Here is a 27,675-nt window from a genome sequence, read left to right on the forward strand (position 1 = left end):
GCACATTAACCATAAATCATGATAAAAAAATAAATAAAATATAAAATGTAAATTGCAGCCTATGCTCTCTTGGAGGTACTCAAGTTTGGTTTCCGTAGGGATGTACCACTGAGTATTTGAAAGGGAACCCATCCATTTACCAATTTTTCAAGAAAATTGGACACATCACTATACCAAAAATACCAAAATTTTTTTGGCCAAATTGAATGTCAATTGCCAAAATTCTATGCAAATTGGGCTATTTTTTAGAAATTGGGAACATTTTGATATGGGGTGCATTGATATAGATGTTGTGCATGAAATGATTGATTTGCTCCAAAAAAAGGGTTTGAACCAGTGTCATTCACCGTAATCATGGCGCAGTGCAGTGCAGTCCATTCAATTAAATGTTGCCATCAACCTGTTTGATCGTAGTATATTTGTTATGTTTGTGAGACAAACTGTCGTGGTAGATTGCAATCATGCTTTTGTTGAATTGAGTATAGTAGTCCGCCATATTTACGGTATGATGCGTCATAAGCACAACCTCTATACCAATAGCCAAAAATGACACCTGTGTTTGCGGCACATCACCGTACAGTCATTTATACTGATAACCCCCAACTTATGCACAGTCATTTTTACTTGTACCCCCAAGTTTATGCCACAGCCACACTGATAAAGAGGATGAAAACAAATAGAATGATGAAAGCCACATAGCCCAGAAACAGCATGGTAGTCAGTCTAGAAGTCTGCAAAAAAAAAAAAAAAAAATAAAGAAAAATAAAAGATGATAAAAAAGAAGATAAAAGATACAGAATGTAAATTCATATTCAAATAAATAAATGTTGGCATTTATACAGTGCCTTTTACATGTATCAAAGCGCTTTACATTTATTCCAATGTCGTTTGAATAAGTCAGCTGCCATACAATGCTCAAGGCATGCTCAATGGACAATATTTATAACAGCTCCCCATTTCACCTGGGTAGAGAGAGGCAAGTGAGGTCATAGGGCCTGCACTTTGGCTCGTCTTTTGCAGGTTTACATGGTCCAATAATCACAAGATGACTGACATGTGGTAACAAAGGAAGCAGTCACTGCAATTTGATTATGTCCCATATGATTGGCCATTCAAGACACCCCTGTGAATATATTATAGCGGCCTTTTCAAAATATAATACCTGTTTGCTTGACTGCATTGACAATACCCGGGAACAATACACACAGTATATGCATTGGACAAACTTTTTACAATAAGCATGATAAGTGATGATGTGACCTCCAGATTTATACATCGCTCGTCTCGCACACTGACGACATTTGATTGAATGGACTGCGCCGTGATTACGGTGAAGGACACCGGTTCAAATCCTTTGTTTGGAGCCAATCGATAAAAAGCATGCAGGGCCTCTATACCCTATACCCATGTACATAACCTATGTCTTGAATACGCTGGCAAAGTTATGTAATAATCGGATTAATACTATATAGCAGTAGGTAAAAACAAGTTTTGAATAATCCGCGCTACAAAGTCCCATTCAGTGATCCCAGCGAAAGTGAAAAAAATATCAAATTGTTACGTGTATAAATTTTGTAATGAAAAACAAATGGCAAAAAAACAAAACAGGAAAACGACAGTATTGACGAAGTTGAAGCCCCATTCAAATACATGTAGCTAATTTATATACTGTCAGTACCGGTATATAAATTACAGACTCACGTAAATGCATTATTTTGTTGTCTTAGACACACGGCTTTCGGCTGAACCACTACACTAGCAAGCTATGTTAGCACATCTATGACAATGACGAAAGGTAAAAAATCAGCCATAGGCCTTTTATGACCTTTGACATTCTTTTGTGGCGAGTGACATGGTCTTTCAATTCACGCCGAGTGTCCTTGACAGGTTCGACTATGCTTCAGTGGTCATGAAAGAATTCAAAAGATAACCTCTGCCCCAATAATCCCAGGCAATTATCTGAAACTGCTCCTCAGATCATAAGAACTCAGTCCTCAAATGATAGTCATAATAATGTCCAAAATATAAAAATTACTGACTATCATTGAAGACTGAGTTCCGCAGTCTAGTATCCAAAATCTGAATTTTGATGATTTTTACGATCGTCGGGATGAAAAAAAATAATCAAAAAATCACTGAATGGGCCTTTAGTTCCCTACTCTCCTTACCCTGGCAATATAAATCAAAGAAAAATAAAGAAACAAATAAATAAAACAAAAAAAGAAAAAAAAAGACAAAGAAAATTAACCAAATTAAGGGATCTGGAATGAGCGTTTTTGAGCGTTTCGATAGTATTTTTGTGGGACATCAGAGCACATCAGACATATCGAATTGCATTCTGAATACGAAGAATGTCTTTCTGATATCAAATAAATTTCATTGTTTGGAATTCACGATATAATACAAATTTTATGACCAATTATTAAAATTTGATATTTTTCACATTTTTGATATATAACAGTCCTCGAAGTAAATATCATAAATCTAATGATATATTCTTAAACAGTCCCTGGCATACCATACATGTATAGGCCTATGTATAGTACATTAGTCTGCTTTATCTGTTTTGTGCTGTTTAAGCAAATTTAAACATAATTTCCATAAAATGTAAGCTTTTACTGTCAGATATGTCCTCTTTTATTTTTGATTAGAACAAGTGAGGTAAAGCAAAGAAAATTGAATTTACTACTACTAGCGCCAATGAATGTTATACGATTGTAAAGCTGCACGATACTCTGGGGGTGTGGGTGGAGGGGGGGGGGTGTACGTATGTGTGTCCTGCACGCGTATTTTTCTGCAACTATAACGGGACGCAATACGATACCGGTATGTTATAAGAATCAAACTTACGGATTTATTGCCATAATTATTACCTCTTACTAAACAAAAGAAAAACAAATTTATTGTGTGACCCTTAAGGGTATCCGTAGGGAGAACACTTTGTTTTACGGCCAGGTCTGGCCAGGTGCATGTTTGTTCGCAGTCTACAGGTGTAACTAGGTTGTTGTATATTCTATAATTTTCCTGGTGTGTTAACTGTGATTACATCTAGACACCAGTTTATTTTTTATTTGAACGGGACCCTAATTTAATGAGAAAAACGCGGAAAAAGAGAGGCCCGGCAAAAGCCGATTTGCAGACAATTTTGTAGCTACAGACAGCTCGTATTCCATATAACAACTACGGAAATCAATCAGTGCCAGAAGTGTTGATTTATATTTCATCCACTTAGGTTTGGCTTAACCCACTAAAAGGTAAAACTTTAAGGCTGATCATTTTAATTATAAATGTAGTGTGTGTGTAAAAGTATATTTCTCAAAATGGAGGAGAGCGCCTATGACTATTGTCCGCTCTGTCTACATGGTCTATGATAATTATTTTCTTACGAAATATATTCACTTAACACAGACCACGGTTGCCAAACAAATGAGGGCAAACCGCTGGTCAAATCATTGAAAAGTCGCCTAATATTTTTTTTATCAACCGTTGGTTTCTATGAGATAAAAAACTACCAGAAGTCGCGTAAGCCAATGTTGAGAAGTCATGCCATATTTTTTTTATTCTTCAATTGGTGTCTATAGGACAGGAAATTGTAGCGAGGAAAATCTTCAAAACTCATCCTATTGACCTAGGTTTATTACATCGCTGGGTTTGGCAACCCTGCAATATATACAGTTATATAACATCGCACCGCATTGTGAGGTGAACGAACTGAATGTTGACATTGTATTCAGGATTTAAAACAAGAACTGTCTTTAACCAGACAATGCGGTTGGTATAAAACATAGCGTGTGATATCATGATATCAACTTCAAAATCTAAAAACAAAAGTAAAGAAATAATTTAGGCGAAATAAATAAACAGCGACAGCAGGTGCTATCTTGTCAATAATGATAAGAGGAACATGAAAAAAACCAGCAGAGAGCATGCACCCCAGTAAAGAGTTAAATAAAGCAAGGAAAAATCATAATGTGCAGAAGGCCTACTTTTCGGATGATATTCACAGAAACAAAAATAAAGAACTAAAGATCTAAAAACAAAAGTAAAGAAAATGAGGGCGATATAAATAAACAGCGTAGCCTACAGCATGTGATGATAATTATACACTTCGACCAAAAATTTAAAAAATACTTAACACGCGACATAAATAAACAGCCATCTATCAAGAATGACAAGAGGAACATGAAAAAAAACCACCTAATATATGAGAGCATGCACCCCAATAAAGAATTGCTTTAAAATAAAACAATGAAAAATCATGACATGTGAAATGTATGTTGATACACTTATAAATAATACTCAAGGGTGAAATAAAAAACACCTTATCTACCGATATTTCCACAGTTAAACATACTCAGTGATCACTTGTACTAAAACAAAAATAAAGAAATACTTCACAAATGATAAGAGGAACACATAAAAAATAAATAAGCGAGCATGTCCCAAAAAAAATTAGTAAAAGATAAAATAATGATAAAACGTACAAGAAGGGGCAAAAAAAAAAAAAAAAAAACTTATTAAATGCTCATTTGCTCTAAGATATTTAATGTTTGCAATTTACTCCTAGTTTATCATTTATTTATTATTTATCTAGGCTTATATATCTTTTATTTATTTATCTATTAATTTATCTATTTATCAATTTATTTCAATATCATTATTATTAAGTGCCTATTTATAATGATATTTAAATCTATCAACATTATGCTTACGTCATCCAGGAGTTATTATCCCACTTGAAATCGCCATATAAACACAAATTAATAAAGAAATACCCAATGGGTGAAATAAAAGCATGATCTATCTTTTCAAGAATGAAAAGAGGATATAAAAATATAACAGAGCATGTCCTATAAACATGATAAAGAATTATTTAAAATCGCATAAATGTGAAACATGTAATATGACATATACTTAAGGGATCTGGAATGAGCGTTTTGAGCGTTTCGACAGTATTTTTGTGGGAAATGAGAGCACATCAGACATATCGAATTGCATTCTGAATACGAAGAATGTCTTTTCATATCAAATAATTTTCATTTTTGAAATTCACGATATAATGCAAATTTTATGACAAGTTATTAAAATTTGATATTTTTCAAATTTTTCATATATAACAGTCCTCGGAGTAAATTTTATAAATCTAATGACATATTCTTAAAGTGTATGTAGCTGGGAGGAAAAGCCGACGATCAATTGAAAATTTTGACCTTTCATATTGAAGATATGGATTTTATTTCCCAAAAGACCTATTTTGGGGAAATCCATATCTTCAATAACGTAAAGGTCAAAATTTTCAATTGATCGTCGGCCTTTCCTCCCAGCTACATATACTTAAAGAATGTATCATTAAATTTATAAAATTTACTTCGAGGACTGTTATATATCAAAATATCAATTTTTAATGATTTGTCATAAAATGTGTATTACATTGCTAATTTCAAAAATCAAAATTATTTGATATCAGGACATTCTTAGTATTCAGAATGCAATTCGATATGTCTGATGTGCTCTAATGTCCCACAATAAATACTGTCCAAACGTTCATACCCCAGCCCTTAACATAAAACAAAATAAAACGGTCATGATAATATGACATTAAGGGCTAACACCACTAATGAAGCGCCTTGGTTGAAATGCACGTGAAAATTAATGTCTTTCTTTGCTCAATTTGAGGCCTTTTTGGCTCTCATAGTTGCCTGATGTACCCGTTACATTTTATTAAGAAACAAGGTAGTATAGTTTCTCTCCATTGATTTTGCAATAGCGTCTCCAGGAGGGGGGCTCAGAGGGGCTTTCAGATTTATGCGGTGGGGGGTGGGGGGCTTAATGGCTAAAATCGCCAAAAACCGTCTGATTTTACATATCCTCTAGCGTTGGTTGTCAGTAGATTGCAGTCACTCCTCATCAAGTGTTGACAAAGACAACAGTGGTTGTTGAAACGCACACAGTAAGTGCATTTTCTTGGATCAGATACTACGAACTCTGGTTTACTAGTTTACTCTACCGATCCTGATGAATTTGTTCAATCAATAACGATATCTGGGGACCAATCACAAGCCAGATTCATTTAAAGATGCATTACATCATGACCAATTTTAGAATCCCGTGTTAAAAAGTTATCCATAATCCAAAGTCAGTAGTCCACTTGGGAAGCTAACAAACAGAGGGCGACGGTGACTGAAAAGATTAGATGTGAAAATCTATCAATTGTGCACAAATAATAATCAGAGTTTTAAGCTTAAATGCAATAGCCAGAAGCACAATTGGCAAGTGGAGTACGGAGAAGTCTAGCTACACCCTGGAAGGGAAAAAACAGTATTTGAAACGAGGAAATGTGCAATATGACTTAATGTAATACATTAGAAAAGGCTTAAAAGGCAACTATTAGGCCCTGATTCATATTTAATCATCATTTAGGCCTGTAAATTAGATTGTCTGTGTAAATTTAGCAGGATCCGACTTTTTATGACGACTTTCAAAATGTGTTACATTTCAGAAACACCAAGCTGTTTGTGAGGTGGCGTTAGCTGTATGGGTTATAGGTTGAACTTTTTACAATATTTCTGGAAAAAAAAATCCTGAAATCCATATATTAATTTTTACAATGGATGTCGTCATCTGACCTTCTGCTTGCAGAAAGGGGAAGTTTTGAAGAACTGAGTTGTTTTCCCGGCCCCTGTCTGTACAGAAAGTCAGTGGTTATTTACTGGTGTGCACCCTAAAAGGCCCTTGTCATAACCAATGGTGGCGGCATGATTTTTCTTGTGTTTGAGGGTTTAGGGAAAATTAAATTATATGTCTAAACTTGAGGTTGCATGTGTAAAACATGGTCTTTTTTAACGCATGTTTGGGGTATTGAAATGATATTTTTTTGGCTTGCACAATCATGGTAAAGATCCATGTCATACATAAGAGATTATAGGACATACAATACTTGGTAGGCCTAATGATAATGCGTAAACTTTGTACCTGTTAGGGAACTGAAATCAGACTGAAAACACAAACGTCATTCGAGGCTCTGTCTCACCAGTTGCATTAACAAGGCCCTTGTTATAACCAGTGGTGGCGGATGATTTTTTTCTGGGGGGGGGGAAGGGTCACACAAGGTTCTGAACAGAAACGTCACATACGGACCAACCCACACTACCGAGAACCGCGAATGCCGAGAACCGCGAAAGCCGAGAACCGCTCTAGTTCCAATTAAAATTCTACCAGGGTTCGAACCCACAACCTTTTATTTAACAGTCGAAATCGAATACCACTACGCTGTGAGTGCTTCTGCCAGAAATGCGTTTGTTCATCATACTTATTGATTACGGAATAAATCGCAAACACACGATATATATTACTTGTCTATTACTAATAAATACGTATTCTCCAATCAATAATGAACCTTGCCTCCGACTATGCGGTTCCTATGCAAATGTTGACTAGTAAATATAGGCGACCAGGTCCTAGAGTGTGATGGTTTTGTAGCAGATGACAGTGCTCATTCAAGCCTGTCAAGGTCAGTTAGTAGCCACTTGCTGAATGGATGGCCATTATCAGCTATCAAAGAGATGCCTTGTGCAGCTGCCAATCACAGTAGAGGTTTGATAACATTTTGTTAAAACCCAAATGTGATATAAGGACAAAGCTGTGCATGTTGGTACTTAATTGTTTGGATTCTTATGTTGAAATTCCCTTGTATTAGTATTTTTATGTGTAGTGTATATTGTTCATAAATTATATAGCTTTTAAATTTTGGCGCATTTTTGCTCTGTTGCACTGTACCATTATGGAATTTGAGCAAATCAATTACCGACACAAGCAGGTATACAGTGTATTATTTTATTTTTATTTCGTATCTCAGGAGCACAGCTCACTTGGTAAGGCGTCAGAATTTGGTACACGAGCGCTCGAACTTTAAATCGGAAGGTGGTGAGTTCGAGCCTCATCACGGTCACATTAATTTTGTAAACCAAATATTGTTCGAACTTTTCATATTTGTTTTTCTTTTATTGTTTCTTTTTCTTTGTCTTTTTTTTCTTCTTGTTTTATTTAATTTTTCTTTATTTTTCTTTGATTCATATTGCCAGGGTAAGGAGTGGAGGGAACTATCGATCGTAAAAATGATCACAATTCAGATATTGTACTAGACTGCGTAACTCAGTCTTCAATGATATAGTCAGTAATAATCTTTTGATCATTATATGACTATCATCATCCGAAGAGCAGTTTCAGACAATTGCTTGGGATTGTTGGGGCAGAGGTTATCTTTTGAATTCTTTCATGACCGCTGAAGCAGAGTCAAACCTGTCAAGGACACTCGGCGTGAATTGAACTGATTGAATTTATATACTGACAGTATATATAAATTAGCTACATGTAGGCCTATTTGAATGGGGCTTCAACTTCGTCGATACTGCCGTTTTCTTGGGTTTTTGCCATTTTTTCATTAAAAAATTTATAAAAGTAACAATTTGATTTTTTTCACTTTCGCTGGGATCACTGAATGGGGCTTTGCAACGCGATATATTCAAAACTTGTATTCACCTACTGTTATAGCATTAATCCGATTATTACACAACTTCGCCAGCGTATTCAAGACATCCAATGCAAATAATCACCTAGAGCGTGTTTATAGTGAGACAATCTTTCCGTTATTTAGCTAAACTACCGCGTAGTCTAGATTTGCAATGGTTAGTAAAACATAAACAAATATAGACTGCGTGGCAGTCCAGCTAAATACCGCATAATCTGGCTCACTATAAACACGCTCCTAGATTATGACGTTCATACCGTAAATATGGCGGAGTACTCAAATTCATTCAACAAAAGCATGATTACAAGCTATTGCAATCTACCGCAACAGCTCGTCTCACACACATAACAAATGCACTATAGGATCAAATAGGTTGACGACAACGTTTGATTGAATGCACTGCATTGCGCCATGATTACGTGAAGGACACCGGTTCAAATCCTTTGTATGGAGCTAATCAATAATTTCACGCACATCCTCTATTATTGCCCAATTATTGCCCGGGATGATTGCACACTGTAAAAGAGCTATTGTTATAATGTTTGATGAAATCGTGTTTAACTATTTGCTTAAGAAAGGCACAATACAGATAAAGCAGACAGATTTACTACATGTGGTACATGTATATACATATAGGGAATGTGTTCGAGTATTACCTAATTATAATAGGGGCGTATCCAAAAATGAATTCACACCCCTTTCAAATGTCGAGCCAAAGTGCAGGCCCTATGTAAAGTGCCTTGCCCAAGTGCACAACATGATGGCACCGCTGTGCTAGGGCTCAAACTTCCAACCCTCTGACTGCGAGGTAGAGACTGTACAGCTGCGCACCACTGTCATGCTTTGGTAGATACTGAGTAGATCAAGTGGGTCAGCCGGATAAAAAAAGACCAGAATTCATTCCTGTGTTACCTTGTCTGAACACATATCAGGCCAAAAAAATTGTTTACTTGGCCTCCAGTGGCATTTATGCGGTGGGTTGGTCGGTCGGAAAATATTTAAAAACAAAATTTAATAGGCCTGTATAGGCAATAAACATTGGTCATGTGAAAAGATACATCAATACTTCACTTCAGACCTTCAATATGCAAGATACACCATAGAAATGAATTCAATGAAAACAACTGTATACTTACAGGCATAAGACGCTAAGTTTATTGGAAACATTGATGCAGGAATGGACAGTTATATTATCCCTAACCCAACTAGGACTCACTAAAGCAGCTATTAAAACCACTCTGCGTGCATGCATTCCACGGGACTTGATGACGCAATCAGACCAAGCCATATATACCCAGGGAATCGTTGGCCGGGCCAACGTCACCTGTGTAGCTACATGCTGGGGATTTTCTGCGTGGCATGCGAAGGGTCCAAGGTTTGAATCCCGGGGGTGCCAAGTGACTTTCTTCTTCATCTTCTCTCCTTTTTCGTTCCTTCTTTCCCTTCCGATAGCAAAAAAACCACGGGTAGGGTTAGGGTTAATGTTTACAGTAAGAAAAATGTTGTTGGTCAAATTTAGCTTTGAAATGAAATTTAGACACGGAAAAAGGTAATAAAAAACCATTAAGATCCTAAACTAAAAAAAAAAAAAACATTTCCGACCCTAATTTTGGGTTGGTCAGTGGAAGGCAAACAAACAAATTGGTCAGTATTAGACTTCATGCCAGTCTTACTATTTCTGAATCCATATTACTTGGTGTGTTTAATTGGCAATGGCGGCACCAGGAATTTTCTTGGGGCAAAGTGGGCCAAAGTGAATTTCAGGGGGGTAAAATCAACGAATTTTGCGCGAAAAGTGGAAATTTACGTAATTTGGGGTTTTTTGCTTCAAAAGTAGGGGAGGGGGACAAGAAAAATACTGATGCCCCCTTGCCCTCTGTTAATTGGTCAGTACTAGACTTCATTCTATAAGTCTTACCTTGTCGGAATCCATATTACTTGGTGTGTGGTCACTACTAGACCCATTTCCCGATGAGTAATTTGTGGTGTCCTGCATTGGTATGTCACCCTCTGAATTTGAAAAACAAAATCAAATTAACAGCATGAGGTACAGCTATGAACCGGGTGATTGGGCAATTCCAGTTGCACTATTAAATGCATACATCCCCTATGGAAGACATGACCTTATAATCTCCCATCTGCACAGGAAGCATAAATTTCAAATGCCTCCACCCATTCATTCAGGTAACCCTATCCCTGAGTGGGAGATTAAGGTCATCACATTCATATATTATGGGAGTATAGATTTCAAATGGAGAAGCCCATTATCCGGGATGGGGGAGGGTGGGGGAGGGTGGGGGAGGGAGCAGTCCCAATTTTGGAAGTGACACATAATTAGGGCTGTTAAGACCCCCCCCCTTTTCAGCGTTGCTGTCACCCAAAGACCACATATGTGACTCCTCGCCACAACTGAGCCCGGATGTCGCCAGTGCCACTATTGAGATATGCTCCATCGAACTTAACAATAAACAATAGGAAAGAAAGGATTTATTGACTGTTTTATTGATTTTTCACTACTTAAATGTCAAGTACTATAGACATGATATACATCATTTTAAAGCTAATTTCAAGCAGAATATTTTGGTTGAATATCTCAAAAATGATGATTGGCGACATCCGGGCTCAGTTGTGGCGAGGAGTCACATATTTGTTTACAAATACATGCTCTGTCACCCTAAGATCCCCTATTTTTGCATTTGATCTGTCACCCAAAGACCCTTATTTTTAAATCTGAACAGCAACTTTCATTTATCACATGATTTTGCTATTTATTTTGAATAAGCAAAGAAATCTGATGCCACTTAGAAGTAGAAATTCATTGTTCGAGGTTTCTGTGACACTGCTTCGGCTCTCACCCAAAGGTTCCATTTAAAAAAAAGGGTATGTTCTCACCCAATGACCCCATATTTATTTACATGTTGCTCTCACTGAATGCCCCTTATTTTGCTATCTCTGAATGCCCCTTACTGTGAATGCGTCAGCCCTACACCTATATCTTATTGAGGTGCCGGGGGCACGATACTTGATATTTGATAACAAATGATGCAGTGCAGCTGATGTGCAACAGATACATCATGTAAATGTGAATTAAAGTAAATGGTGAATGGATGCCGAGGACATAATTTTTGTGACCATCCACGACCATTTGATCTCTCCGAAATGGCCCTTACTGTGAAAGTGTCAGCCCTACACCTATATCTTATTCTTATCGAGGTGCCGGGGGAAACGATACTTGATATTTGATAACAAATGATGCAGTGCAGTTGATGTGCAACAGATACATCATTAAAGTAAATGGTGAACAATGGATGATGAGGACATTTGTGACCATCCACGACTAGCATTGGCTGCGCTGCCTTACCTGATTTAGCACAGTTGGTTATTTCCATGACGACCCAAAAGGCAAAATGCAAGATAATGAAGACGATCATGACATAGAAGACAAAGCTGGCAAGACCACTTATAAGTGGTCTGGACTCCCCTGCTCCAAGACCTAGACATACGGTAATCACTGTGAAAGAAAAAAAAATATCTTAAAACTATTTTGATTGGTTACAAAGAGGGCTTTATGATATATTGAGCCAATCAGAGATGTGGTAAGAATTATGGTCAGTCAGGCTGAAAAAGGTTAAGCTTGATATTGCCAAGAGATGTAAAAGCTGTATTTTGATTGGTTACTCATCAGGTGATTATATCATGTAATGAACCAATCAGTGGCACTGTAAGAAAGGCAGTAGTTAGTAACTTAGGAGTCATGCAATAATTATGTGTACCTCAGAGCTCCCCAGGGTGGTGAATTATAGGGGGGGCAAAGATTTTGGCAGGCCAAAATGGGGGCAAGCATTTTTTTGGCAGATCGAAAGGGGGGGGGGGGGCTCACGTTATATGGTAAGACGATTGGGGTTTATTCGGGTTCCCCCAAATCTTTAGTGTGTAAAGGGGGCGGCAAATATTTTCTGGCAAGTCAAAAGGGGGGCAAAGGTTTTTGGAACGTCAAAAGGGGGTGCAAAGATTTTTTGGCATGCCCAGGGTGGGGGAGACAAGCAATTTTTGGCAGACCACTTTTGAGAATTCACCATGCCGGGGTACGATAATTATTGCACAGTCCCTTAGTTTATTATAATTGCTGCCTTTTATGCATTTTTTACATGCAGACAGTGGGCACTGCCAGGATTTTTTGCAGGTGGGAGGCGACTGTCAAGGGGGGGGAATGGATGAAAATCAGAAATTGGCAAAAAGGTTTAAAAATATAAAATCTCATTGTGGCCAGCAACCAAGATGGGGGGGGGGGGGTAAGATGTCCCAGAAAAAAGGGGGGGGGGGGCTACAGCCATGCTTTTCTGGTAATGTCAATGAAAATTTTAAAGATATTGCATGGTCTCAGCCAGTGTCCGAAAATAAGGAAAATCTGGAGGTTATCCCAAGGATAACTAAAGCATAAATTCTGCTTGTCCTCAATACATTTTGGTTGTCCCCGTAATGTGTCATACTTTTGGAGGTAAAATATAGTGATTGTCCAGGGATAAGTACATATCTCAATATGGTTGTCCCCCGTGATTTTTGGACAAGAGGATAAGTACTTATTTCGAACACTGGTCTCAGCACATCAACACAATGGGCTATTCCAGTTGAAATCCTATATCCCCTATTTTAAATGGGATTACCTGAATTGGGGGGGGGGGATTCCATTTGAAATCGGCACCCCATGTGTAGGAGATTATGATAATGTCTTCCATATCACTGGCGTGTCCAGGATCTTTTCCTGTGGGGGCTCAGAGGGCCTTTCAGAGTAATGCGGGGCTTAATGGCTAAAATCGCCAAAAAATGGCTGATTTTACAGGAAAGTGCAGGGGGCTTCAGCACCCAAAGCCACCCACCACCACCCCCTGGACACGCCACTGCATATGGGTGTATGGAATTCAACTGGAATAACCCAATAAATGAGCAAGATAAAAAACTGGGCAGTGAAGGAACTTACCAAGAAGTCTTGGGATTGAGTATTGGAAAATAGAGGGTGCAGATTTCAAACGGAGTCACAAATTTAGGTAACCCCATTGGAATTTCACACTCCCTGTGTGGAATATTACGGTCATGGCTTCCATAGGGGTGTATGGATTTCAACTAGAATAGCCCATTTGGTTATTGTTATAGGGGTCTTTTGGGAGAAAATGCTAAAAATTAGGATATTTGGCCAGCATCTGGGTCTTTTGAGTAAAATCATAAATTATGGGGTCTTTTGGGGGCAGATGCTACAAAATGGGGGATTTTGAGGAAGATCCTAAAATTGAGTTCTCTTGGGGACATATTCTAAAACAATATATATAAATCAGTTGTAACAGCATATCTTTTCCACAAAAAGGGTTTTGGGTTTAAAAGTTGCCTGGGGGACAAGAACAAAATAGGGTGTTTGGCATGGGGGAATGTCTTGGGAAAAAAGGGGGTACTTGGGGTCTATGGGGGTGGGACTTGGGGCTTTGGGGAAGTGAGAACAAATATGCATCTTCGGGACAAGCAGATAAAAAACAGGGTCTTAGAGTGCACATAATGCACATCTTTAATATCTGGTTCTGGTTTAGTACAGTTCAACACCCCAAGTGGGGAAAAGTGAACCGGATATCGAATGCCACCCGGGATTGCACAAACTGGCATTTATATTTATGCCTGTCTTTTTGTAAAGGTACAATGTATAATCTTAAGCTATTTTTCACCTGTAAATAAAACATCTACTTACTACTAAGGACATGTGCGCCATACCAACAATCCGATGAGCCCAGTTGAAGAGAGGCCGCCTGAAAATGGGAGCAGAAAATATTATTTTATATAGCATGTATAGTTTGATTACGAACAAGTGGCAGCAGAAGCATTTAAATTTAGGTGGGATATGATCATATTTTACTTGGACATTAAATGTTTTATTTCAGATTATATTTGGCCAATTATAGGTATATGATTTGATGGGCCAGTATGTGCAAAGCCCGCAAAATTGTGTAACGTCAAACAACTGGATCCACCGTGCATATGCCCAGTCATGGAAAAATAATGTCGTCATTTGCCAAGAATGAAATAAGGCCCATTCAACCTCTCAAAAAACAATAGAAAACAAACCAATTTATTGATTGTTTACTTCGGTGTGAACAAACAATTTACATCGGCATGTAATGAATTGTAAAGCTTATTTTTAGGACAATTTGCAAGTCTAATAAAACTATAGCATTGTGTTTTCACTGATCAGAACATAACTTTTGATTTTGTTCCTTCCTTCGGTATTAGATCCCTGTTTCTATAATTCTTTTACCATATTATTCTATAATATGACTTACTTTGGTTCACCAGGATGAGGCCTAAATATTGCCATAATTGGATTCACAATGGCTAATATGGTCACAATGATTCCAAATATAGCATGCGTCACTCTCGATCTTCCCGATACGTCCTGAAGTGTGAGACAAAATATAAATCAAAAGATACTTCATCCTGATATCCACTTTGTATGAATCTTGCATAAAAGATCTGTAAGGCGACGAAAAAAAGAAACCCTGTTCTACGGGCGGACGGACCTTTCAAGTAGGGTCGGTCGGCCGTTTTTTTTTTTTTTTTTTTTTTTTTTTTTTGAAATGACCCAAAAAATCACCAAAATCTGTCAATATTTTGCGATTTGGGAAAATACAAAAAAAATTTTGTTCCTAATTTTTCAAATATGGATCAGCATTCATTTGTACAGGAAAATTTTTTCCCCAATTTGTACAAAATATGGGTCGGTCGGGCCCGTAGAACAGGGTTTTCTTTTTTCGTCGCCTAATAGTTTTTCCACTTTCCATTCTTCAATAACTGTCGCAAAAAGAACCATAATTGTTGCAGCTTCTTGAAATAAATACAGATCTATTTTCCTTGAAAATTGATGTTTGAAAAAAAGACCACTAAATTTACAAAAAAAAATCCCCCTTTTAGACATTTTTGGACATGCGTGTTGTACACCAATACAGCTGTGTGTCTCCCTGCAACTTGACTTGCCCACTAGCATCTGCTCACCATTCCAGAAAAATACAGAACTAATATTTTGGGATTAAAAAAATACTAAGTGTCCATAAATTCTCCAGCAGCAACAAAGATTATAATGATCGAATGCAATCACTGTGAATACCATAGGGAGACTCAAATTGGGAAGTGAAAATGCACACTTTGTTTAAGGCAATGATAAAGTAATGGGCTATTCTAATTTAAATTCATACACCCCCTATGAAATACATAACCTTAATCTCCCACACAAGGGGTGTAGATTTTAATTAGAGTCATCCATTCAGGCAACTCCATTTGAAAGTCCACTCTAATGGTGAAGGGGGGTATCAGGCGCGTCCGTAAATTCACGTAAAAAGGGTATTTTTACAGTCAAGGGCACATTACGTGCGTAACGTGAATAGGGTATCAAATTCATGTAAAATTGGTGTAAAAGGGTACATGTTTTTGGAGCTCTTACGTACTTAGGGTAGTTTTGCCAACGGGACTCAAATCTTTCGATGCTAGGCACTCATATCCCATACCAGACTGAAAATCATATATGCAAATGAACATGACGCTATGTGACGTATTGGTATTACACTATAGTTTAGCCAATTGTAGAACCTGTTACGTGCCTATATGATGACGTCAATGATGTCAGCTGGTCATGTATTTACATAATATCGAGTTTGAGACATAGTGGTTGGAAAAAATACGTAAATCGTGTGACTTTACGGACAAAATTTCACATAAATGCACATTATTCTCCACAAGAAACAAGCAGTAGTGAAAGAAATGTTAACTTTTATAGTGCTTTTCATGAATACTCATTTATGTATCAACTTAACTGAGAAAAGAATGAAACTGCCAAATTCGGCATACTTGCCATGATGACCAGGCCTATGTGACTTCGTTGACAATTGTTGCGGGAATAGGGGTAATTTCACATGAAATTTCAATTCTTGACTAGTGCCTGATCGATCGGGCAAGCTAAAAATAATATTTGTCGCGGCCTGTTGGACTTGATTGTCACCCCAAAATCACGTTTTTGGCCCAAGTTATTTCCAAAATTGACCAAGGCAGCAGCTTCTTATTAGGGTTTAAAAAACACACCCGTTTCTGTGTGTTTACTTGTTTAGGGGTAATAATTGCACCAATTACTTGTTTAGGGTAGGGAAAAGACAACTACTTGTTTAGGGTAGCAAATCGCTCTATACTTATACTTGTTTAGGGGTGCAAATTTTAGTCTCAGTGTTTAGGGTGCTTTTTGAGAGTCCATGGACGTGCCCGATACCCCCCTTCACCATTACAGTGGCCCCCCAGGCTCCCAGTGTGGAAGTTTATGATCCTGTTTTCCACAGGGGATCCATGGATTTTAACGGGAATAGCCCAATGTCTTACCTGACCGCTGGTGTCCACAAATCCTCCAACAGCAACAAAGATGATAATGAATGCAATAGCTGTGAACACAAATGCTGATACCATCACAAACCTATGTACCTATTGAAAATAAAGGTGAAGTTATTATCAATTTATCTAATATATATCATTAGCATTTAAGGGTGACTGTTTTGTATTGAATGTTTATGAGAAAAATAGGATCTTTCATTTGATATCAAAATCATCAAAATCTATATTTTGATGTGCGATGTAGTAAAGTGGGATATAAGGTTTGTTAATGGGGTAGGTATAACTGTGAAACATGAGCGACTTGACGAATTTTGGACCATCATACTAAACAGTCATCCAAATGCTAATGATTTTTTTTTTGGAATCATTTCATCAGGTTTGTTGATAAATAAATGAATTGGCATTTTGGTTTGACAAAACCCGGGGACAAAACCAAATGAAAAATGAGTGTGTGTGTCCTCATTTGCTGGCACACACCTAAATATCCCAACAGACAGCATGACATACTCACCGCAAACCATACAGGTTTTTGATCGCATATCTTTGTACCAGAGGAAAAGGGCTTAAAGTATCTTGCCATTGTGATGCCAAGACTAGCCAAGCCAACCCAGGCTATGATCATCAATGAACCTATAAACAAAGAATCAATACATAACGAGCTGTTCCATTTAAAATCCACACTACCCCTGTGGAAGATTTACAGAGGGAGTATGAATTTCAAACGGAATGAATAAATCAGGTAGCTCCATTTGAAACTCACCCACCCTCTGTGGAAGATTCAGGTTGAATCTTTCTCAAAGGGTGTGTGTACAAATGGAGTTGCCTAATGTGTTCATTTGAAATTCTTACTCCCTCTGTGGAAGATATATCAAAAATCTTCAACAGGGGGAGTATGGATTTTAAATGGAAAGGCCCAATGTGAATGACATATAGCTTGCATAATCCAGGGTTTAATTAATGACAAAACATCAACAACAAAAACAACAGAACTTCTGAGCTGGGAGCTGAGCACCGGGGGCCCTGCCCTTTTGGTGACATATATTATTCTTTTGTGCGTTCAGACCTCCCTAGCAGCCCAAGAGTATTGTTGTACATGAATGTTCATGTATGTGTTTGCCAAAAGAATAAATAAGGAGGAGGAGGTTTTTTTTAAATTTTTTATCCCAAAATCTGCGTAAATACCCATAATTAGAGCAGTTTTAGCGTATACATTAATGCCTGGAAAAAGGAGGCGGCCTCTTATTTATTTTTTCGGCTTTGGAGTGTCCCAGGACCTAGACCTAAATGCTAGGTTCATTCATGGTTGAAAAAAAAAAAAAAAAATTTCAAGATGTTTTGTATTTTTAATATGAAAATTGATAATTTGTATTCATGTCATACTCTATTAATGATTTCAAAATGCATTTTTTTTTTTTTTTTTTAGTATAGTCCCACCCCCCAATTTTGAAAAATGTTCACCCAAATACGGGGTGGGACTATACTCGCGTCAGTACGGTACTATAAACTTATGAAATTTGATTTCCATCAGTATCGGACTCATTTTGCTTCATCGAATCAATGGGCTATTCCATTTGAAATTCACACACCCCCTATGGAAGACTTGACCTTTATCTCCCATCACACAGGGGGTATATATTTCAAATGGAATCACCCATTCTCGTAAACCCCATTTGAAATTCACCACTCCCTATATGGAAGATTAAGGCCATGACTTCAATAGGTGTGTATGCATGGATTATGAAACATGAACTTCATCCATGGTGTTGTCTTTTTTAACGACATTTCTTGTTTCCCACTTACCATGAGCTTTTTGAAGTTTGGTTTTCAATTGATCTGCTCCTACACTGTCTACTTGAGCAAAATCTGTAGGTCTGCTACCCTGTACTTGGCCTCCATAATGATAGTCAATATTCCCTGAAGAGATGTAAAAACAAAATATAATACACACTCTAATTCCATACTAGTCAGTTTTTTTAATAGAATCCCTGCTCATTTATTTTTGATCCTGTAACTATTCGTTTTGATGATTGAGATGTACTGTTCATTTTGATCAGGTATATTATCACTTTTTAATGATTATCTCTTTGAACTGACAATCAAAATGAATAGTTTCTGTTTTATTTTAACAAATAACTATTCAAATTGACAAGATCACCGACTCATATATTTGACAATATTACCCATTTCATTTTGTCAAGATTCTGAAGTCCCTCTCTGACAAGGCAAATTATTCAAATTTGATTTTTTGGTCATTTTGACAAGACTTAAATGGTGCCAGCGCAGCATGATATGAATCAATGCCAGTCTTTTACAATTTAAAAGCATGGTGCTTCATGGTGATGTGTGGTGGTCATATATTCTTTGGTGATGTGTGATGGTCATATATTCTTTGGACCACAGCACAAAATATTATTATTATATATGTCAACAACATACAACAATACAAAAATACAACAACAACAACTGCAACAAGCAAATAATAAACAACATGTCAGCTCATAACAAATTAACAACATGAATGAAAAGAAATTACTGTGCGATTAAGAGGAATGTTTTAAGAGCATATAACTAGTAGAGACACTTTTATGGGTATTATTGTTCCATAACTGACTATTCCAGTTGAAATTCATATATTCCCTAGGGAAAACAGGACCTTAATCTCTCACACAGGGAGTGTGAATTTCAAATGGGCCAACCTGGGTGGGATCAAGACTCCATTTGATATCTTCACCTCCTGTGTGAGAGAACAAGGTCATAATGTTCATAGGGGGTGCATGGATTTCAACTGGTAATAGCCCAGTCCTGGAGCTACACTAAAGAAAGCTTTATCAGCGGCAGATTTTCAAAATTCCAATGAAGAACAAAATCACAGAGCTAGTCTGAGTGTGAAACAAGCAGAGCTGGGTTTACCTTTTGCTGGTCCCTGGACACAGCAGAATGATTAACCCCTGGCACTTCGGATCAAAGTGTTACACCCCACCCCCACCACTGCACTGTAACTTTAAAGTTCTTGCTTTGAGTTTACTTGATTATTCTAGTGCAAAAAAGGTGAAAAAGATGATACTGTCTTCTTTTTTATAATCATAATGACCCATTTGAAATTCATACTCCAGTGCTATGCCTCCGTCTCCCACCCCCACACCTAACCCCATGGGTTATTGGGTTATTCTTACCATCATTTTGTAGAGCACCGCTGCTAGTTTTAGCCATTATGATAGTGTACATACTCCCAGCAGACAGATCGTAGTAATTTGTATCATTGTCATTGTTGAGTTTTGGTTGCCGGGTAAACTGACACTGTATCCTCCCGTTGGTAACGGACACTGAGACATCACTAACACCTTTCTGTAAGAGTTATATAAGGCCACATAAAATTTAAAACTTGTTTCACATCCCCACATTTTTGGAAAAAGGGAGGAGGAAGGTGTTTTTTGTGCTAAATTGACAAAATATAGCAATTTTCATATAAAATTGACATTGGGCTATTCCAGTTGAAATCTACACTACCCCTGTGGAAAAATTTGGGAATACCTTCAACAGGGGGAGTATGTTTTTCAAATGTAATTAGTCAGACTTAATCATTTTGAAACCCATACTCATGGCTTACAACATACCTATATCTTCCACAACTGGAGTAAGTATTTGAAATGGAAGCTACCCAATTGTCTATTCTATTCAAAACTCATACTCCCTCTGTGTAAGACTTTAGGTAAATCTTCTACAGGGGTAATGTGGAGTTTAAATGGAACAGCCCATTGTTAACACTGAGTTTTCAGCATCTACACCACACCTGTCTCCCTATTCTAGTCAAAATTTTCTTTGGAATGGAAGGGGGTTGCATATATTGGTCAATACCATCTTTTTCAGCAGATTTGCCACCCAGGCACCCAATGACCCCTTTTTTCATCAGCTTACACCCAATGACCCCAATTTATACCAAATCTGTTGTAATTTTTTTTGTACACAAAAACAATTTTATGCAGTTTTAGCTTCAAAATGGCTAATTTTAGCAAAATTTTGCAAATTTTTGCCCAGAAAGTTATTTTTCATGGTCAATGACACCCAGTTGTTAGCGTTTCCACACATAATGATCCCATTTTCTTGGAGCCACCACTGAATGACCCCCTTTTTTTCAACAAATATCGCAACCGACAGACTCCTAGTGTCGTACTCACCAACTCTGGTGATGGATCGTTGACATTGGAAACTGTGTTACGTGATCTGACTACTTCATTATTGTCAGTACATGCATATACATCACTATCTCTCTGCAAAGAAAACATATAATAAATATAAATGAACAAAAATTTAATCAAATTGACAGTATTATAGGATAGGATAGAATAGGATAGGATAGGAAGCTTTATTTTACCACAGAGACCAAAATCAACAGAGTTGTTCTACCTTGTGGGCATGGACATAATACAACATACAAAACATATTATAATAAAAAACAAGTTATTAGGCCTAAAAAAATTGTTTGATTGGCGTAACCTGACCTACCCTAAGATTTAGCCCGACCCGAACTTTTTTTCTTTTGCAAAAAAAAAATAAAATTAAAAAATAAAAATAAAGATAAATTAATTTAATTTAGATTTAACGCCAATCAAACAATATTTTTAGGCCTTAGTTATAATTACATAACATCAAATTAAAAGAAATCTAAGCAAAAATTAAAAGTACAGGGTGTCCCATAAGTCTTGTTACCATTTTAATCTTCATAACTCTAGTATTAATACAGCAACTGACCACAAACATGAAGGTATTTTTGCACAGAGAAAACTTGTGTAATTAGTTTGGCACCAAATTTTACTTAAACCCACAGATATAATAAATAATCTACAGTAAAACAGTTCGGAGACCAATCCCCAGTGGCGTAGCTGCCGGGGGGCAGGGGGCAATTCCTCCCTGGCAAAATTGCCTATTTGGGCCCCCCGCCCCTAGTGCAAGGAAAAAAGAGGAAAAAGGCGGGAGCAAGAGGAAAAAGAGGAGAGAGAGAGGGGAGAGAGGAAGAGGAGGGGCAGAGAGATGGAGAAGCCATACGATATGCAATATTTTATGATTATTATCAATAAGCCTGGCAAAATTGTCGATTTGGGCCCCTGCCCCCCCCCCCCTAGTGCAGGGAAATTTGGTAGATTTGGGCTCCCGCCCCATACAGGCTTGCCCCCCTGGAAAAAATCCCAGCTACGCCGCTTCCAATCCCCCTTCAATTCAATCGCAATATTAATAAAAATTCAATTGCAATATTAATAAACAATTCTCACAATCATACCGTAAAAACTTGATAGTTAGCATATGTGCTAATTACCGAGTGCTTTTGAAAACATGAAATTGTACCAAAGTCCAGCACTATTACCAACTGAGCTAATGGGTTGTTCGTATGTAACTATGTGTATCGATGATTTGCTCAAAACCCTGACACTTTTGTGGATGGGGCACTTTATGTTTGCATGTTTTAAAAGCGCTCAATAGTAAGCACATATGTTAACTATCAAGTTTTTACAGTATTGACCATAAAAATGAATTAAAACAGCTGTCTCTCAACATGCCATATTCAAAATTCCCGGGCGCCAAAAATGTCTACTGCAATGACGTCCCAGAAATATTGCAATATTAAAAAAACAATTCTCATAATCATACCATAAAAACTAAATAGTTAGCATTATATGTGCTTACTATCGAGTGCTTTTGAAAACATGAAGCATTACTGATGACCTAATGGGGTTGAGACACCAATTTGCAGGCTTACTTGTTCGTATATAACTACATGTGTATCAAAGATTTGCTCAAAATCCTTTACACTTTTGTGGATGGGGCACTTCATGTTTGCATGTTTTGCGCTTGATAGTAAGCATTATGTTAACTATCCAAGTTTTTACGGCATTATAATAGTAAATATTTGATAAACAAACCAACAAAATGATTTCCTACCATTTGACCAGATTTGGAGAAACCCACAGTGACATAGGTCTACCCATCTCCCGTCATCTCAAATACATTATCGTCTTCCGCATTGAAAGAAAGAAATCAATGTCCTAACTACACTTGAAAAAAACCCACAGCAACATAGTTATATGCAGCCTGTCACCCACAGCCCTGTGGGGTTCTTCTAAATTTTAAAAACATTTGGTAAAAAAAAAAATGATTTCCTACCATTTGACCAGATTTGGAGAAGCCCACAGCAACATAGGTAGATGCATCCCCCGTCATCTCAAATACATTATCGTCATCAGCATTGAGTCTCCATGAAAGAAAGAAATTACAGCTAGCAGGATCAGGACAAGAGTCTGGCTCTGAAAAACACCCCTTTGTTATGTCACATCCATCTCTTGTGATCTGTGTTTGGGTTCAGGTGAGAAACACAAAATGTGGTTTATATTTTGGAATGAAGTACTTAGAAAGAAAGGAAAGGATAAAGGAGATGGGAGGGGAGAGGAGGGAAGAGTGAGGTCTTGCACAACCATTATTGTGGGGACATCAAAGAGATTTTACTATATAAGTGGGGACAAAAATAACAAAGTCCCCACAATTATGGTAGGCCAGAGGGGAGGGGAGGAAAGGAGAGGGGAGCTAGGAGGGGGAGGGGAGAGGGAAAGGGGAGGTGAGTGGAAGAGAGGAAAGGAGAGGGAAAGAGAAGAGAGGAGAAGAAAGGGGTGGGGTGGGGGCGAGAGGAAAGGGGAAGAGAGAAGAGGAGAGGAAAGGATATGACAGGAATGAGAATGAGAATGGAATAGAAAAAAGGTTTGACCACAACAACAATATGTTACTATATTTACTCATAACTCAAGGCCACAAACAAGGCGGCACATAAAATTAAAAACTTATTTCACACCCCCTCCATTTTGGGAAGAAGTTAGGATGGAGGGATTTTTATGATGGGCCCTTTTTTATAAGATTATTAGGGCTATACCCCTAAAGTTCCACAAAAACACTTGAAAATTATTCATGTTGTTTGATCAACTTGTTTATCAGGATTACAATTTTACATTGTATTAAAAACTTAAATTCAATGGAAAAATTTAAAAAAAACCTGTTAATCAGCATTACAGTTTTATTACAAATTATGTATTACACACTTAAATTTATTTGAAAATTAAAAAAACAAATCTTGTGAAGTGATTTGTGTTGGTTGACTTATCAACTTGTTTGTCAGCATTATTATTATTATATTGTAAATTAAAAACTATTTGTTTCTAAACTGATCCCAGAAAGTGAGCAGGGAGCTAGGGGACATGAAACCAATTTATTTTTTATGTGGCCACCCCCCAAAAAAAAAAACACAAAAAAAAAATACACTACAAATGAATAAAATAACTTATATATATTCAATATTTTATTATACCCAAAAAAAAACACATCAAAAACATACACTACAAATGAATAAAATAACTTATATATATTCAATATTTTATTATAGGGCTCTTCCAGAAAATAGATGCACACCCCTACAGAGTATTTTGGATTTCTGGATTTTTATCCAGTCGTGATTGTTTTTTTTTTGTATTTCTGTTTTTATTGCCCTGTACTTGGAACTGTGGAGAAAGATACATCGAGATAACCACCAGTCCCCTTCTTTAAGTCAGCTACATGACAACAACATTAAAGTGCAACCATTAATTGCAAAGCATTCGAATAAATGTTGGAAATCCAGACTTGTAAAGTGCCCAAAAGGCCAAAATATCAAGCAGAAAAATAGTTCAAAATGAGAAATCCTCAATTTAAGAGTCCGGCATTTCGGTCAATCGATTCTGTGATTTTTTATACATTTTATTTCATTTCCAAGCTTTTTCCAGTAACTTTGGCAACTGGAATTTCAATCGTTTTCAGGAAGCAACCTGAAAATCCATACATTTCTTTTATTGAAAATTGACTGCTCTATATAGGGTGTGTGCACTTATTTTCTGGAATAGCTCAATATTATTTGGCAAACTACAACTTTCTTTGACTCACTTCCTGTCCCTGCACTTGCATCCCCAGCATCGTCATGGCAATGATCATTAAAGCCACTGCCATCATTGTGAAGCTTGGAAGTGGTTATTTTGATGATACAATTAAAAATACCTTAAATTTGCAATCTGCAATATCAAATGGAGATAATTGGTTAAAAAGAAAAAGAAAGAACAACAACAACAAAAAAATACAAAAAACAAACAAATTTTATGCAAATAGCTAAGGTTTATGAGCACAATCATAACTCTGTGCTGAAAATCTAACTATAGGCTGAATGAGAACCTCTCATGACTGCCTTAATATTTCAGATTTGTAGGCATTTTTGAATTTTTTAGTCCCAAGATTGCCACCTAGAAAGTTGCCTTGACTTGCCCTGCGCCCCCTCCCCTGAAAAAAAAACATGGTTACACCATATATCACCACTGCTTGGGTACCCCAAAACAGGGATATGTAAAACCTTCTTTAGCATTTGATTGCCTTGGTGCCATAGCAGGTTTTAGGCAAATTACCTGGCTGCCCTAAAAAAACCCAAGGGACCGTTCACAAACACTTGTTGGGGGGGGGGCCTGATGCAAAAAGGGGGCCCTTAAAAATTTTGACCCTCCTAAGGGGCTGTGCAATAATTATGAGCCCCAAGCGGCTCGCCAAAAATTGCTTGCCCCCCCTCGGCCCACCAAAAATCGCTTCCCCCCCCTTCTCGGCCTGCCAAAAATTCTTTGCCCCCCCCCCTTTTGGGATTTTTGGGATCCCAATTTGCAAACCTTAAATGGTCTAGCATGCTAGGTACCTGTCCATTGAGAGCGTTTATAGTCCCTTTTCTCAAAGCGGGCACATCTCATTTCATGACGTCACCTTTTTTTAGGCCAAATCTGTCTCGTTCGAAGGAACTCACCGCTTAAGTTGGTTTTTGCGTCTTATTTTCTCAAAAAAGGAGTCATAATGTCCTCATAATATTAGCTTGACAATGATATGATGTTGTTTTTGCAATAGACCTGCCCTTTTTAAAAGTGTTTGTGAATAGTCCCTAACCATGCTAACCTGAGCCAGTGTATTTCACTATACATGGCACAGTCAGCCCTATTATACATATGGTGGGTTGAATTCAGATTGCTCAATGAACCTGAAGATATGACCGTACATTACATTTAAGTAGCCTGTAAACACAGAAGTATAAAACAGCCTGGTAGCTTTTTTAGTGCTTCTGCAACCCACCGGCGTGTCCACGATCTTTTCCTGCGGGGAGCTCAGAGGGGCTTTCAGAGTTATGCGGTGGGTTAATGGCTAAAATCGCCAAAAAACGGCTGATTTTACATGATTTTGAAGTGTGGGCTGCTTCAGCACCCAAAGCCCCCTGGACACACCACTGCAACCTATTTAAAAAGCATTAAATTAATATTCATAATTTTCAAATGTTGCAACTAAAAGTTTGCATAGTAAATGGAATTAACAATTAATTTAAAATTTCAAAGTGGTAATTGTGCAAAAACAAAAAATCTGCATTATATAATTGCCCCCCCTCCCTTACACATTTTGGGGAACTCAAATTTAAAACCTTAAATTGTCTTATCATATAATGCGAGTGCAGCGAGCAGGAAATTTTGCATATTTGAATGTGTTCCTAACGTTTCCTACACCTAAGCCGTATATAGAAACGGTGCCCAAAATATCTGTGCCCAAAATTGCTTGCCCCCCTCTTTCGACCTGCCAAAAATTGCTTGACCCCCCTTTCGACCTGCCAAAAATTGCTTGCCCCCCCTTTTGGCCTGCCAACCCCCCCTCTATAATTTACCACTCCGGGGGAACACATTTATTATTGCCCCCCCAGGATTGCACCACCCCTAACATCACAAAGCTTCAGAACTTTAGATCCAAGTATGCTAGACCTTTGGTGTTTTCAGTATATGATAAATGATAGCCTATTGTTGGTTCCAGAGAGGGGGGGGGTCTTTCCAGAGGAACATACCCGTACGGTCATTTGTCAGTGTTGAGTGCCACCCCCCCTCCCCCGGTTAGTTCAAGGTAATAATAGAGAGTTCCCGTGTTTTCAAGCGGAACGGACTACAATAGTGTTTATAACGTGCTTCGCACCGCCGTATTCCTCATTCCTTTGATGACCCTATTGGTGCTACAACTACAAAATAACATTTGCTAATCATAGTATTGCGCGAGTGTTGGTATTCTGAAAATTGTAAACGGAGTTTAGGTTTCCCTCCAAGATGGCGGGTAACCCAAAACACGGGAACTCTCTATTAGTGATTAGGCCTATACTAACTCAATTTTCAAAAATGCCTCATTTGGCCCCCATGGAGCAGATCATGTCACATAATAGGAAACACTTTTGTGAATATATATTTACATTTGTTTTTAAGCTTACATGTTTGCAACAAAAAAAGTTATGGCTTTGACTTACTTTATCTGTTAAGGCCTACAGACTATCTTGTGTTGACAGCATGTAGCATTCAATCCATCACTGCAATATGAGTAAAAAAAGCCAGGGAATCTCGAATGACTTCAGGGTGTTTCAACCCCGGAAGTGTCAACCACGAAATAGAACATAGAAGCAAAGCATATCAAATTCCTTGTTCTTCGACCCAAATCACTTTCAATTGCCACACGACATTAAATATGCAAACCAGACCCTGATGCAAACAGTGCAGTGGGTGCAAAAACCAGTGCAGTGCAGTCAGGCGCGGCGTATGAAACCAGGAATTAAATTTTACTCAACTATTTTTACGGTAAATAAAATTTCAATGCTACAGTGTTTCTGTCTAGCTACCCTGCTCAGGTGC

General features: G+C 37.6%; 1 protein-coding gene across 1 annotated transcript; it reads right to left on the bottom strand.

Moving 5' to 3' along the window:
• Nucleotides 1-276: 276 nt before the first annotated feature.
• On the bottom strand, nucleotides 277-27,599 carry LOC140146176 (putative ferric-chelate reductase 1). Its single transcript, XM_072167947.1, has 13 exons — nucleotides 27,297-27,599; nucleotides 24,887-25,011; nucleotides 23,090-23,272; nucleotides 21,109-21,201; nucleotides 20,107-20,278; nucleotides 18,734-18,847; nucleotides 17,445-17,563; nucleotides 16,925-17,023; nucleotides 14,848-14,960; nucleotides 14,259-14,316; nucleotides 11,889-12,038; nucleotides 10,446-10,537; nucleotides 277-731 (listed from the first exon to the last, which is right to left on the bottom strand). Exons 2-11 carry the CDS (start codon nucleotides 24,950-24,952, stop codon nucleotides 12,036-12,038), a joined length of 1,020 nt encoding a protein of 339 aa, XP_072024048.1. The 5' UTR covers nucleotides 24,953-25,011; nucleotides 27,297-27,599; the 3' UTR covers nucleotides 277-731; nucleotides 10,446-10,537; nucleotides 11,889-12,035.
• Between the last annotated feature and the right edge of the window lie 76 nt (nucleotides 27,600-27,675).

Source organism: Amphiura filiformis, chromosome 2 (genome assembly GCF_039555335.1).
Source record: "Amphiura filiformis chromosome 2, Afil_fr2py, whole genome shotgun sequence".
NCBI lineage: Eukaryota > Metazoa > Echinodermata > Ophiuroidea > Amphilepidida > Amphiuridae > Amphiura > Amphiura filiformis.